Genomic DNA, 15,560 nt, shown 5'->3' with positions numbered 1-15,560 from the left:
TGATATTGATATTGATGTTTCGACAGTAAAAGGTATGCTGTGATAAAATAACAATTGAGTCTTTCCGCACTAACTTAGCTAAAGTGATAACGTGCGAGGCTCTATATTTTATGAAAAGACACTCATGCAAAAGTCCTCCTACTGCATATTACTAGTATTACGAATTGAACTTTAATAGTGATTTCTATTTTTTTTTGTCCCATATAAACACTACCGAAAGGCGACGGAGGATATGGTAATAGCCGTTCGTCCGGGTGTCTATGCGTCGTTCTGTGTGTCCAAAACACTTTGTTCCGGAGCATGAGTCAAAAACTATTGAATGGAGTTTGTCGAAAGTTTTAACAATAATAAAGGCCATTAAAAATATAATGTACTAGAAATATAATTCTACCTTGCTTGCATTTTGTATTATCTCCCTTTATATGATTTTGACTGGAGAATAACTCAAAAACTGTTAATCATATTTTGGTAAAACTTCATACAATAATAGAGGGTATTGAGGGAAATTGTAACGTACCCGACTGGCTTAATGTTTGAATTTTCTCCCTTTGTTTAATTTAGTCATTACACCTATCTGAAGCGTAACTCAAAAACTTCTGAAAGGATTTTGTTTAAATGTTCACACAATGGCAGAGGAATTAGTGGAAACTGTTAGGCCTAAAAAGATCTTTGTTTCTGGTAACATGCTCAAAAAAATTAGGATAGGTAGGTCGGAATGTTTTGGGTTTTTTTGGATTTTTTTTTATCAAGACTAGTGAGACTTTTCGGAAATTATTTTGTGTCAAAAAAATAATACATATAAGGGGGTTATGCCTTTAGAACATCATTAATTTGATTTCTAAGACCACTGACCATGTTTTAAGCATAAAAAGTGCAGTTTTGCAACTTTTTGTTAAAAAGTTGAAAAAAATGTTCTCCAAGGCCATAAAAACATTTAGGGTAGGTCGGGATACCGGAAACTAACAATTTCTTGTACGCCTTATGTACAAGATTCATAAATCTACTTTGATTTTTTTGAATTTATTTCTTCGTTTTTGATTTATTCATAATGCATTTTTCTGAGGCATAACCCCCAGAAATTTAAAGATATTTTTTCACATTTTAATACAACGTCATAGGACATTCAGAGGTGCTGTGTATAAAATCAAAACTTTATCTTGTTGTCTCCTTTTATTTGATTTACTCATAACATTTTTCTGGTACACCTTATCTATAAAAAATATTTTTTTAAAACTTCACACAATGACAGACGACATGCAGTCTAAGGGTCTGTGTACAGGAGCATTAACTGTATCGTATTTATTTCTTTATTATCTCCCATTTAAAAATACATTTGAAACTTTTGAAAGGAATTTATTTAAACTTTACTTGGTAAAGTCCAGTTAAGAAACTGTAGTATGTTTAAATCATAATTATTGCTTTTAACAGCAATATTTCTCTTCTTAAAGGTCCAATACTAAGGAAAGTGAACATTTTAATTTCTTTTAAAAAGCACAGAAACTATTTCATTTTATTGGAAAATGAAAGTTGGTATGTAGAAATTCGAAACAAATCGCAGTATATGTACAATTATTTTTCTATGAAGTATGAAGAAAGTTAAAAAGACCTGGGGGGTCATTCTGTCGAGTCATTGAAATTTCAACATGATACACATACATTTCTTTGAGTTCCAAAGACCTTCTGTAAATTTTGACCTGCCAATCTTCATTATTTAGTGTCTTGCAGAAGTCTATGCACTGGCTATGGAAAAAAATGCCAACTCACTTTCCCTTAGTAATGGACCTTTAAACAATATTCAAATTCAATTCAGTTCAATTCAAACATTTTATTTGAGTTTCATCCTAGTGTATACATGAACATATACAAAATGTACAGTAAATGTAACACAAAGCCAATCTATACAGATTTGTAAGAGACTATACATTTAAAAACACATTAATAAAACATTCCAAGTTCACATTAAAAGATATAAATCACAATGATGCCATTCTTATTAAAACGTGGATCTTACAGCTAAAATACCGACAAAATGTTACTTACATTAATAAAAGGGTAAAATAACCAGCAGTAGAAGCACAAAAGCATACGATTCACAGTCACAGACTGTTTCCTCTTTTTAGCCACCTTCAACATTCGGTGGGAGCATAGCCTTGTCGAATATGCTTCTTGTTCCATGTAGTTTTACAGACACATTATATTGACTTTTAAAGTTACAAAAGTCACTTAGCTTGTAAAAAGACGATTTAGCTAGCTCAGACTAAAAGCGTTTATAACAAGATCAAGATTGTCTAGTAAAATACTTGAATTATATAAGTAAATGAGTATTTTTGTCTGAATTTACGAACAATTTTGTTGTTACCCGTGTAAATTTTTTGTTGCTGCTTTGTCTGCATTTACAAATCATCTTTTTGTTGTTACTTTATGTGCAAATATTTCTTGTGTGTCTTTACAAATCATTTTTCTGTTGTTTATTTGTCTGAAAATCATTTTTGTGTGTCTTTGCAAATCATTTTTGTTTTTGCTTTGTCTGCACTTACAAATCATCTTTTTGTTGTTACGTTGTCTGCATATCCTGTATGTGTCTTTGCAAATCATTTTTTGTTGTTGTTGTGTCTGCAATTATAAATCATTTTTGTTGTTTGTTTGTCTACATTTACAAATAATCTGAGTAATACAGCATAAAGACTACAACCCAAATAAGTTTAAGACAATATCAGTCTTGCTATACATGAAAAAGTTTCAGTTCCATTAACACTGACTTTTGTATTGTATTTATAAATAAAACAGATCATTTATTTGATATTGCTTTCCTTCAGTTCCCAAACCTGTGGTAGTAATTCATCTGCTCGTTTATTCCACATGATCAATGCTCATGTTCACTTTCATTTGCCGTAGCTTCATCAATTTCAGTGGAAACGTCCTGTTCTCTTCCTTTCTTATAAATAATGTACCAAATTGATGACTTCTATCTGAAATCTTATACCATACTTGTTACATTTGACACGTTATTTCTGTTAGCCGAGAGGAATCACTTTACGTCTGTCAAGAGCAGACTGACATGGAATGATTTTATGCATGATGTACTACTTTTTGAAGCTAAATATAGAATATGAGTTCTGCACTGCAGACAAGCATTGATCCTTCAATATTTTGGAACTTATTGGAGTTTGGTTACTTATTCCAGTTCGGCGTTATATGTATTTTTATTAAAATACTGTAAGTTGGGAAATATTCGCGATGTTTTAATTTCCGCCAATATTCGCGAATTAATTTCATACGTAAATTCAAGAAAATCGTGCATACCTTCAATTCCTGTCATTTTCCATACTCGGCCGCTCCGGCACATCCGGAAGTAGATCTGTGTCCATTCGAAATTATGTAATATTTTCAATTTATAACGTTTCTCGACAATACATCAACATTTGTATGATATTGTAAGGCTTAGCCGAGTATTTATTCACAAACATAAACTGTAAGAACTTGAATTTATTTTTCTTGTTAATCTACACTACATCTAATGGAGATATATGGTTTTATATGTAAGCTGGTATCTCAGTAACGACTTGTGGGAATGGATTGAAACTTCACACACTTATTCACTGTGATAAACTGACCTAAACTGCACAGGTTCCATAACTCTATTTTGCTTTTTTATGAAATTATGCCTCCTTTCGACTTAGAAATTTTTGGTTAAGGTTTTGTATGTAAGCTGGTATCTCAGTAACCACTTGTGGGAATGGATTGAAACTTCACACACTTATTTACTGTGATAAACTGACTTACGTTGCACAGGTTCCATAACTTATTTTGCTTTTTTACAAAATTATGCCCCTTTTTCGACTTAGAATTTTTTGGTTAAGGTTTTGTATGTAAGCTGGTATCTCAGTACTCACTAATTGGAATGGATTGAAACTTCACACACTTGTTCACTGTCATGATCTGACATGCACAAACCAGGTCCCATAACTTATTTTGCATTTTTTCAAAATTATGCCCCTTTTTCAACATAGAAATTTTTGGTTAAGTTTTTGTATGTAAGCTGGTATCTCAGTATCCACTAATAGGAAAGGATTGTAATTGCACACACTTGTTCACTGTCATGATATGACATGCAATGCAAAGGGTCAATAACTCAACTTCGCATTTTACAAAATTATGCCCCTTTTTCGACTTAGGAGTTTTTGGTTAAATTCCTATTGTGTAAGCTGGTATCTTAGTACCCACTAATGGGAATGGATTGAAACTTCACACACTTGTCCACTGTCATGAGCTGATAAGCACTATGCAGGTTCCATAACCCTATTTTGCTTTTTTACTAAATTATGTCCCTTTTTCGACTTTCGTATTCATTCAATCGACAAGGTTGTTGAATAGTCGAGCGTTGCTGTCCTCCGACAGCTCTTGTTTAAATAATAGTCGCTCAAATCCAAATCTAATGACATTTAGACCGATGCGAGATGCGAAGTTTCTACTTTAACCTTTTGAAACGTAAACATATTTCATCATTCATTATAAGAGCTGAGAAGTTAACTTGTTTAAACTACCCAGTGGTGGGTTTGCCACTAATCTTCAAAGGCGGTGCCCTGCTGTATGCATTTGTCATTAAACCTCTTGATGCTGTCGTTACTATGACACATTAACTCAGTAGAGCTTAAGTAAAATCATCCGTGCATCATTGCTTACTTATAAAAAACTCATAAAATTCAAATGCATTACTCTTAGATGAGCAACTATCATCGGGGAATTATGTAGCTTCGCCCGTTGGTTTTCCTGATTTACCATTCTATGTAATATTTCTTTTGTCAGTTTATTATATTCCAATTATTCCTCGTTTTGTTACGGTCGGTGGAATCCACTGAGTAAAATAATTGTCATCATTCTAAAGGTACTGAAACAAAACCGCGTGTTATTCAGCAAGTTCCTTTATATATACACTTCAAATGAAGAATCGACCGCTATAACACTTCTTACCTAGTAAAAACTTTCAAGAAAGTATGTTGAGTTTAAATCCTGACCCTTGATAAGCAAATCGGGGTTAGAGGGCTTGACCGCTAGCATGCATTTCCACTTTTGTCCATGAACAGGCTCAATCAAAGGGAGCCTGCAACATTTTCATTTAAGTCGTTTTCAGCGACCTGTGGAGTTTCCCTTTTCCTATTTGAATATTTAATGTTCCCTCCGATGCAATTATCAATAGAATTCTTATAAATATATTGTGATGCTTAAATGTTGTTGTTTTTTCATTCAGTTGAATTCTTTATGTCATTTGTCGCATCGTCGAGTTTGTCAAGTTGTGGTTACATGATAAAAATAGTTATTTTTTATCATATATAAAACAAGTGTTACACGTTTAGCGTCATTCTTCCTTTTCAGGTCTCTTTTAAAGGCACTGACCTCCAGATTTGGCTAAAAATAATATTTCTTTCAAATTGAAGTTTGGTCATATTATGAACATTTGAATATGAATTTTTGTTTCTAAAATATTTTAAAAATTCCAAATCAAGAAAAAAAGATGAGCGCGTCGGGAATCGAACCCCGGACTCAATAAAGACATTTTCCCGTCGTCGTAACCAATACCGCTATAGCTGAAGTAGTGAATAATGACTTCAAAATGTAGATATTTATAATCGAGACAGTTAACCTGGAGTAAGAGCGTGACAAACGCTTTTCGATTTTCATTGTTAAAAACAGCACTTTCTCATGTGTTTCTGTAACATAAAGTTTATCAGTAATTATGTTTTAAAGCCTTCTTAAGAAATATACCATTTATTTCAAGATATCTAAAAAATTATTTTTGTTGTTGTCGAACCATCTGGAGGCCAGTCTCTTTAAATATTCAAAACTGCTAAGATAATCTTTTCCGTGTAAACTATTGTACGGAAGTTACATTGGCAAATTCAATAATTGTACCTTATACCAAGGAAAACATGCAATGTTGACGACAAAGCTTCGTTGTTGTTATCAAAAGTTTGAGAATTGTCCAATTACTCTATCTATTTCAGTCTTTCAGATAAACTGCCGTTCTTTAACTAGTATGCAGTTTTCTAGAAAATATGATAGGTATTTCAACAAAAACATGTATATAATAAAATCTGTAAAAAGATCCCTTTGGAAGCATAGAATGCAATCAAACAGAATAATAGCAGTTTAATATATAGCCCGATAGTATCTTATTAAATCATAATTACATTATCTTGGTTTTCCACATTCCTAGAGCTCATGCAGATATTCAGCAAACAAAATACATAACATTTCAGTATCAAAATTGAATCAGGAAAGTGCAAGATGATCAAAAATTTGATATTAAGAATATGTCCATTTATGATGATCCTTCAAGACAAAATTGACATAAACGTCACCTTAAACATACCCTTTCTCCAGTAAGACCACATCCGCTAAGTAGTACGTGCTGCCGAACTTTTGTAGTTCAATTTCAAATGTTGGATGGTGCAAAATTAACTGACATTGAAAGAAAACAAAATGACAACATGCGCTGATTGTTTGCCTGATTAGATACATGATAGATATAATAGACCTGACGTTAAAACGTTTACGTAAACACTAGTAGCGGGGGTAAGATTGATAGTTACAACGAAACAAGCTTAAAATTTATGATTAAATAATCTCTCAATTTTCTTGCACCTTTCAGCGTTTTTGTATCAGTTTCATCTTTTCAAATCTGTTGTGTCTTTCAGTATCACAGCTACAGCAGCCTCTATTGGCGCAGCTGGTGTTCCTCAAGCTGGTCTCGTAACCATGGTGATTGTCCTGTCAGCAGTTGGACTACCTGTAGATGACATCACACTTATTTTAGTCGTTGATTGGTTCTTGTAAGTGTTGTCGTTAGAATTTAATCAGGTTTAAACATGCTTAGTTAAGTTTTACAACCAAAGGTACAGAAGGATCATTTGGAAACATATATTTAAAACACAAAAAAAAACAACTAAAAATACGTGTGTTATTGATATACCTGATGGGGATGACTTTTAGACACACTTGGTTTATAAAAGTAAACTTTTCCGCCCATTTAATCGATTTCAACTCTCCAGTGGTATGTTGCCATTTCCAGTCCGAGGCTGTGTCACTTTATATATATATTTACAATGCTGTAAGCTGCGTTCATGTATCTTTGCCTTTGCTTTCATACATATCTGCATGTTTAAGGTGGAATGCGCCCCAAATTTTTTTTGCCGAATATTGTCCTGAAATTTATACTGTATAAAATTCAGGATATATGCGATTGAGTTCCGGTTTTACTTTTTCGCCATATTGTTCGTGTTTTTTGCTATTGTGTCACAAACATGGCCCCTGACGTTACTTTTCGTGCAATGCCTAGTTCTGCGTGTTTTCGGCATTTTTCCTTTCCTGCGCTCTGAATGTCATATAACTGAAAAATACAAAATAATGTTCATTTTGCAAACAGAAAATATTACTCAATGGTATAAAATTCAGTGAAATGAAATTGACGCCTAGGACGTCAGTGATGATTTTGTGACGTCAGAACGGAAAAAATCACATCAAGTTTTGCTAAAAATTTTGCCTTAAAATTCAGTTTATTAAAAATTGGCTCGATAAAAAAACGTATAATTTTGGTATGTTGTTCCGCAATGTGTGCACGTCTAGTAGACAGATAAATACTTAGGGTTCGCCAACTTTAATTTGTAGCAATATAACAAAACTTTACCCTCACCCCCACATGGTGTGTGGCTACATGACGTTAGAGTAAACAAGAATGTGTTTCAACCTACACAACTCACGTTCGTGTTAAAAACGAGATGTATTTATTATAAGAAATTTTTACGATATATTCGATCTCAACTTCTGATGCCATGTACTAGTGAAAGGAAACACCTTTGACAAAATGTATATATTGTACAATTGTCCGTAGGTATTTGACCGGACACTCATCAATCTTCGCTGATATTTTCGGACGTTTTCGTTACTTTACGCAATATTGTATCCTGAAAAGATCTATAATTACACAAATAACCTTTATAGTTAACCGTCTGACTTCCACGCACGTTACCACGGGTACGAAATTACCGCAGACCATTTTTTAAATTCAATAAAATGAAGTGGTACCGTATTTGCTTTTATTCTTACAATGTCTTTTGCAACGATTTTCAAGAAATCTAATTGTTTTCTCTTGTAGTAAATATCTTCGGGAGTAATTTTTCTTTTTATCTAAGATACCTTTAAAGATTTTATTCGACACTTACTACAAAATATCTTGAATACAAGTATATTTCTTTCAAAAAATGAACCATAAAAATAAATAGATAAGTGTATTAATTTTCCGGCTTGTAAAATTTGGAGTGAAATTTAAAAAAAAAAAAAAAAAAAAAATGATGTTAGACTGAGGAATACAACTCACAACTCCGAGATTGATGGCTGATTGTTTTGTCCCCGCAGCAACTTGCACGTGCGATATTTTTAAATCATAAAGAGTATTTACGCAGTAGTTATTTCTCTACTGAGGGTCAGGTCAATACTTATGGAAAATATATCCACTTTTTACTACCCATTTGTTATTCTTATTGATAGTTTCAAAATGCAGATTCAAAGCTTGAAGAATATATGTTTTTCTGTTACTAATCTTCTCAGTCTAATGCAAAATGCTAACTTAGCTTTGTAAAAAAAGCTAATAAGCCGTCAGTTGATGATTTAATTTCGTGAAAATAGGTACTTAAACATGTTTTAAACTTTAAGAAATTTCATTCATATGTTATTTTATGATATGAGGGATTGCCTGATTTTACCAGAAATATTTATCGACGCATGTCGGACATTTGCTCCATTTCACATGTATAATCAGTACGAAAACAGTACACCAGATCCTCTATCCGGTATGAAATTAATATTTTATACACGGATTGATTTATTGTGAATCATGAAACAAATTCTACCAATTTAGACATCAATCTTCACATCTCATTCGTGCGAGGTTACGAGTTGAGAGAACAGTCTGTTCTATACGCATAATGCTGAGCAACTGGTATTTTTTTTTTATATCCTTGAACCATAAAAATAAACAGATAAGTGTATTAATTTTCCGGCTTGTAAAATTTGGAGTGAAATTTAAAAAAAAATAAATAAATGATGTTAGACTGAGGAATACAACTCACAACTCCGAGATTGATGGCTAATTGTTTTGTCCCCGCAGCAACTTGCACATGCGATATTTTTAAATCATAAAGAGTATTTACGCAGTAGTTATTTCTCTATTGAGGGTCAGGTCAATACTTATGGACAATATATCCACTTTTTACTACCCATTTGTTATTCCTATTGATAGTTTCAAAATGCAGATTCAAAGCTTGAAGAATATATGTCTTTTCTGTTACTAATCTTCTCAGTCTAATGCAAAATGCTAACTTAGCTTTGTAAAAAAAGCTAATAAGCGGTCAGTTGATGATTTAATTTCGTGAAAATAGGTACTTAAAAATGTTTTAAACTTTAAGAAATTTCATTCATATGTTATTTTATGATATGAGGGATTGCCTGATTTTACCAGAAATATTTATCGACGCATGTCGGACATTTGCTCCATTTCACATGTATAATCAGTACGAAAACAGTATACCAGATCCTCTATCCGATATGAAATTAATATTTTTTACACGGATTGATTTATTGTGAATCATGAAAAAAATTCTACCAATTTAGACATCAATCTTCACATCTCATTCGTGCAAGGTTACGAGTTGAGAGAACAGTCTGTTCTATACGCATAATGCTGAGCAACTGGTATTTTTTTTTATATCCTTGGTAAACGACTAGCGATCAAAATCCCGACCTTCCGCACGAGAGAGACAAAGACAGTGATGTCATAGTAAGGCAGAGTAGCTAGTCCAGCGGACAGACTTTATTCTTAAAAACAAAGATCTTCCGATGATTATAAGGTATTGCAGCTGGTCAGACGCAGAGAATTTATTCTTGAGACAGTGTCTTTTTATTACAATCAAGCACAACTGCTGCTCCGATGCAAATAATTTATATTTTAGCGGGAACCTTCTTATCATGTGTAGTTACAAGCTCTTAATAATGAATACTAGAAAATATTTCATAAAACACTCACTAGTTGCAGCTTTCAGTTTTAAGAAGTACGGAACAAGTAACAGCCATATCTGTTCCTCCGGATGCCCTTGGTATAGATGTAGAAACTAGTTTCGTGTTCACAATCTGAACACTTGAATTTAAATAATTTTAAGTCGTATCAAGGAATCAACACACATAATAATGTTGATTAACCAATGATCAAAAGTCTTTTTCGATAATATCCAAAGATGCGAAATGTCGTTTACATAATTTACACCCTTTATCAAATATCTCATTAAGATACTTCATATCTACAATACTTCTTTTCGGAACATGTCCGTAATCATCTAAATGTTATTACATGTTTTAAAAAAATCGACTTTTTCTTTAAACACTTTTTTAGCAAATCTCATCATATGTCTCTCAATACTTTCATGTTGATTCATTTCCTCAATTCATTCCGAATTTACCGTTAATACATGCAGATTTGCATATTCTTTAGATTATTTTGTTTAAAAAATGACGATTAAACGCGTCATTTCTTAATGGGGTAGGGGTAAAATATCGTCAAATATTGAAAAATTAAAGTCGGTGACTCCTAAGTATTTATGTGTCTACTATACGTACACACACTGCGAAACAATATACCAAAATTTTACGGTTTTTTTATCGAGTCGAGTTTTTATAAACTGAATTTTAATGCAAAATTTGTAACAAAACTTGATGTGAGTTTTTCCGTTCTGACGTCACAATATCGTCTCTGACGTCCTAGGCGTAAATCTTAATTCGCTGAATTTCATACCATTAAGTAGCATTTTCTGAATGCAAAGTGACAATTATTTTGTTTTAATCATTGATATGACATTCAGAGCGCAGGAAAGGAAAAATGCCGAAAGCACCTGGAACTTGGCGTTACACGAAAAGTGACGTCAGGGGCCATGTTTGTGACACAATAGCAAAAAACACGAACAATATGGCGACAAAGTAAAACCGGAGCTCAATCGCATATATCTTGAATTTTATGCAGTATAAATTTCAGGACGAAATTCGGCAAAAAAATTTGGGGCGCATTCCACCTTAAGAGGTGTCGATGTACATCCGTACTATCAATTGTCTCTCAAGTACGTTACTATTACCGCTGCGAAAAGTCGTTTTAACCGGTTTTATCCTGAATATTCATCTTTTTATAGGGACAGATTCCGTACGTTTACAAACGTGATGGGCGACAGCTTGGGAGCGGGAATAGTGTATCATTTATCTAAGGACGAGTTACCTCCCTTGCCGGATGAAACTGAGGCCGAAGTTCCAGACGTCTGTGTAGATAGCCCAGTCACAAACAAGGGGTCATCACAGAGTCCGGGACTACGAAAGGGACCAAATGGGGCAGAAGAATCGGACGTTGCAGCTGTGTAACAGTTCTCAAGTTCGAATTTCAAAATGTTCTTATTGATTTTTATAATTTTGTAAGGTTGTGAAAATATATGCATATCGTCAAGTATGGAATAGAAACACGAAGAAATTGTTATGTGCCGCAACGGGTCGAGATAGCTTAACTTGAGTACAGATAGTTTTGACGAATAGGCACTGTACATGTTTAAACCAAGTTACGTTAAAAAAAGGAAGCAGACAGATAGATTCAAGTAGGAAGAAACAGTTTGTACGCTTAAATAGGTTTTGAAGTTTTGATTGCTATTTAGTCTGATAACGTGTGGCAAAAAGAATTATTTCGTATATAAAAACAATTTTGATGAGAACTAACGATGTTTTTAACAATAAATTCCAAGGTCTTCCTTGACTTCGATTACATCTGAATACTTTAGACCGATAACGTGCTGATGCAATATCTGCTTTCAAAATTCAAGTCTAAATCCAAGGTGGACAATTACAATTGGCCTGTACACACGTTTTTATTTCGATACCTGCTGCTATAAATATGAAACATAATGGCATACAAGAGCATTTAAATAACTGCATATCTATTAAAGTTGTGCAAATATCTTTTCTACCGTTTATATCTCATTAATCGAGCCAGAAATGGAACAATGAAATTATTTTTCCATCATCAAGACCGAAACAAATTTCGTGACACATTTTGAGATATTAAATCCAAATTTATGATTCATCTGACGTGATATATAATGTAAATGTTTGTAAAAAGCCTCTGTAGAGCTTCATTGTTTTACAAAGCTCAAATGCTGGTGAAATGTAGAATATCAACAGCTGAAGTGGAATAGTGACCCATCAATGGTACCATTCTGGTTTAAAATTATCATATTTGTAGATCTCACATGTCTTGTTAGGTTAAAGGCGATAATCAATGCTTTGTTCAATTTCTTCAGAGGTTTCTATCTGTTTTAAAAGCAAGACAGTATATATTTCAATCTATAAACTGTCAGAACAAAAGAGATCTTAGTTCTTATGACTATAAAAAGATAAAAGACAACAGAGAGTAGGCTGTCTTATCACAATCACTTCTTGAACTAAGCTTAGGTGGAAAAGACTTTTGCAGTTATTGCACACGTGAAAATGTATAACATTATTGAAACACACGCAGAAATAGACTCATTGATTTTTGATAATTTTACAATATATCATTTTACTATTACTATAAGAATACACGTTATGGTTGTGACTAAGGTTAAAATTGTGCATATTGTGCAAGATTGTATATTAATTTGTATAAATATAAATAGAAATTTATATATTTACCAAGTACATTTTCATATTGTTGGTATTTTCAAATTAAAAGAAAACTGGTGTAATTCCTTTGGTATTGAGTTCGTTTTGTTGCTAAGCTAGTTGCTTTAGTGCATCAAATTAAATGTATAAATTTCAGGTGATTCCCGTTTTAGCTCAAAACCCTTACAGTGGACAAGTGACCTGTACTTACGATGTAAAATAGGGAACATTATATGATAAAATGTTTGAACAAAATCAATAGTTTCCTTTTTTATTTTAAGAATAATTGAGAAATTACATGTGTCCCACTATGAATATATATGTTGTGAATACGCAAATGCAGGCAGGTATAAATTGTGTTTATGTTTTTAAGATTTTAAAATTCATTCACTTTTCACAGTATACCATGTTCCTCCCACACTGCTGTTTTTGGTTCATTGACATGTTTTTATTTCAGATATAAAGATATCTGTATAGTCGACAATTATTTTAGAATTAAGTCACCACTTACAGTATACCATGTTAATTTTACATCATTGCTGATTTGACAAAGGAATTATTTCACTATATAAAGATATCCATATAGTCAACAATTATTTTTGCATTTCGTCTGACGCTCTCACTTCCTCAAAAAGCATTTTACAGCAAAATAGCCCACATACTGATGTGAATTTCAAGTTTCACATACATTTCGTTCTTAGTTTTATATTATTCATATTATATGTGTTGCTAATTATGTATTACGTTTTCTGTAGTATTATGTAGCACAGTAGATGTACGTGTATACAAATTGTTATTGTAAATATGAGCCGTGCCATGGGAAAACCAACATAGTGGGTGTGCGACCAGCATGGATCCAGACCAGCCTGCGCATCCGCGCAGTCTGGTCAGGATCCATGCTGTTCGCTAACAGTTTCTCCAAATCCAATAGGCTTTAAAAGCGAACAGCATGGAGCCTGACCAGACTGCGCGGATGCGCAGGCTGGTCTGGATCCATGATGGTCGCACACCCACTATGTTGGTTTTCCCATGGCACAGCTCATATATTGAAAAGGTTTGCAGGTTTTGTGCAAGCTCATTTTGTTATTAGGAAATCTAATACAGCACATGAAAATAAACGGTTGTGTGTACAGTCAACATGTAAACATTGTATTTCACAATAGAATTTATATATATAAATTGTTACTGTATATAGTCTGTGTATACATTTTTGTAACTTCATACAGAGTATCTATCGTTATTCTTGTGTAGTTCTTATAATTCTTAGCCCTTTTTCCTACTTTGCATATTGAGAAACGCAAATGTAAAACCGTTACATAAAGTAGCCAAACAAGTTACCATCTGTTCCCTATGACATCGTGGTCATTTTCAGTATCAGTAACAAGAACTCATTTAATTTACATATATTTTGTAACTCATTATATATATATTGTGCGATACATTTAGAAGTGTGTCAAGTTCCTGAAGGATAAAACGAAATGTAACTTTTAATGTGAACAAAATTGATGTATTACTCGCCCGCTTAGCTCAATAGGGAGAGCGCTGATCTGCGGATTGCGGGGTCGTGAATTCGATCCTCTGGCGAGCTGTATGTTCTCCCTGACGATTTGATAAAAGACATTGTGTCTGAAATCATTCGCCCTCCACAACTGATTCATGTGGGGAAGTTGGCAGTTACTTGCGGAGAACAGGTTTGTACTGGTTCAGAATCCAGGAACACTGGCTAGGTTAACTGCCCGCCGTTACGTAACTGAAATACTGTTGAAAAACGGCGTTAATTCCACAACAAACAAACAAACAAAACATGTTCCTGTAAATGAAATAAGATTCTGAGCTACTACACTTACATTATGTTCCAGTCGTTATTACTCTGCAGTGCGTTTCATTTTCACAAACCACCCCTACATCAATACGAACTTTAAGTTGTTGACACAATCTAGCAGATATACAACAATATCAGTTAGCAAACCATCTGTCGCGTGATGCACGAAATTTAAGGGCAGTGTTATGGGACTTGGTGATAACTTTGTCTGTTATGGATAGGAATTAAAATAAATTCAATGCTTAATTGCAAGTCATGACGCAGTTACAACAAGATCAATTATAAAAACAAGTACGGGGAAATCAAATAGCAATATATAATTATACTCAATGTTTCCAGTGATCATAAAACATGACTTACACATCATATTGAACACGGTGCATGGTACACATCATTTATATCCCAAAGAAACTACAAAAGCATTGTAATTAAACAGGCATTGATGTTTGTAAATTTAGCAATATATGTTTACGCAAGAGGAATGTAAATTGCATTGTTTAGTGAGTAACTAAATCAAATATTCCATATATAAGTAATATCTACCTGTATCTTCAAATCAGTTATGTATTGAATAACAAATAGCTGGCTTTAATTTTTTTATCAATTATGATCGTTTCACCTTCATGTTGTTTTTCATATTTCTGTGTTTTCGTAGACTGTTTCTTAGTAAGGATAATCTTCCATAATTCATTTTGTTTGTGGAATTTATTGAAACGTTTGTAATAAAGATTGAACAAAATAATACAAGTTATCATGTTGTCATTTTGACCCTATGCTTTTCCAAGAATTAAGCATTAGTTTCCTCATATAATCGTCTGAAAAAGCGACAGATTACCTTACTCCAAGGTAAAAACAAAGACAAATATCAAACAGGGAATGCCACGTACCAAAATCGCAGCCTCCCCAAAACGAAACCTACAGCACGCAGACGTGCACGCCACAAACACACACACATGCACACACACACAAAGCCAACTCACGACGACAAAACGAACAAACAAAGGAACACACACACATACAC

The 15,560-nt window shown here is 33.3% G+C and overlaps 1 protein-coding gene across 1 annotated transcript in view; it reads left to right on the top strand.

Moving 5' to 3' along the window:
• Positions 1-15,268, top strand: part of LOC123532777 (excitatory amino acid transporter 1-like) — a 92,891-nt gene extending 77,623 nt beyond the window's left edge. The window contains exons 7-8 of the mRNA XM_045314352.2: positions 6,696-6,830; positions 11,229-15,268. Of these exons, the coding sequence (XP_045170287.2) occupies positions 6,696-6,830; positions 11,229-11,451 (358 nt within the window). The 3' untranslated portion in view covers positions 11,452-15,268. The remainder of the gene's footprint in view (positions 1-6,695; positions 6,831-11,228) is intronic.
• Positions 15,269-15,560: the final 292 nt, after the last annotated feature.

The sequence above is a fragment of the Mercenaria mercenaria genome, chromosome 11 (assembly GCF_021730395.1).
Source record: "Mercenaria mercenaria strain notata chromosome 11, MADL_Memer_1, whole genome shotgun sequence".
In the NCBI taxonomy this organism is placed as follows: domain Eukaryota; kingdom Metazoa; phylum Mollusca; class Bivalvia; order Venerida; family Veneridae; genus Mercenaria; species Mercenaria mercenaria.
The sequence above is the reverse complement of the archived record's forward strand: the minus strand, read 5'-3'. Positions and strand labels throughout refer to the sequence as shown.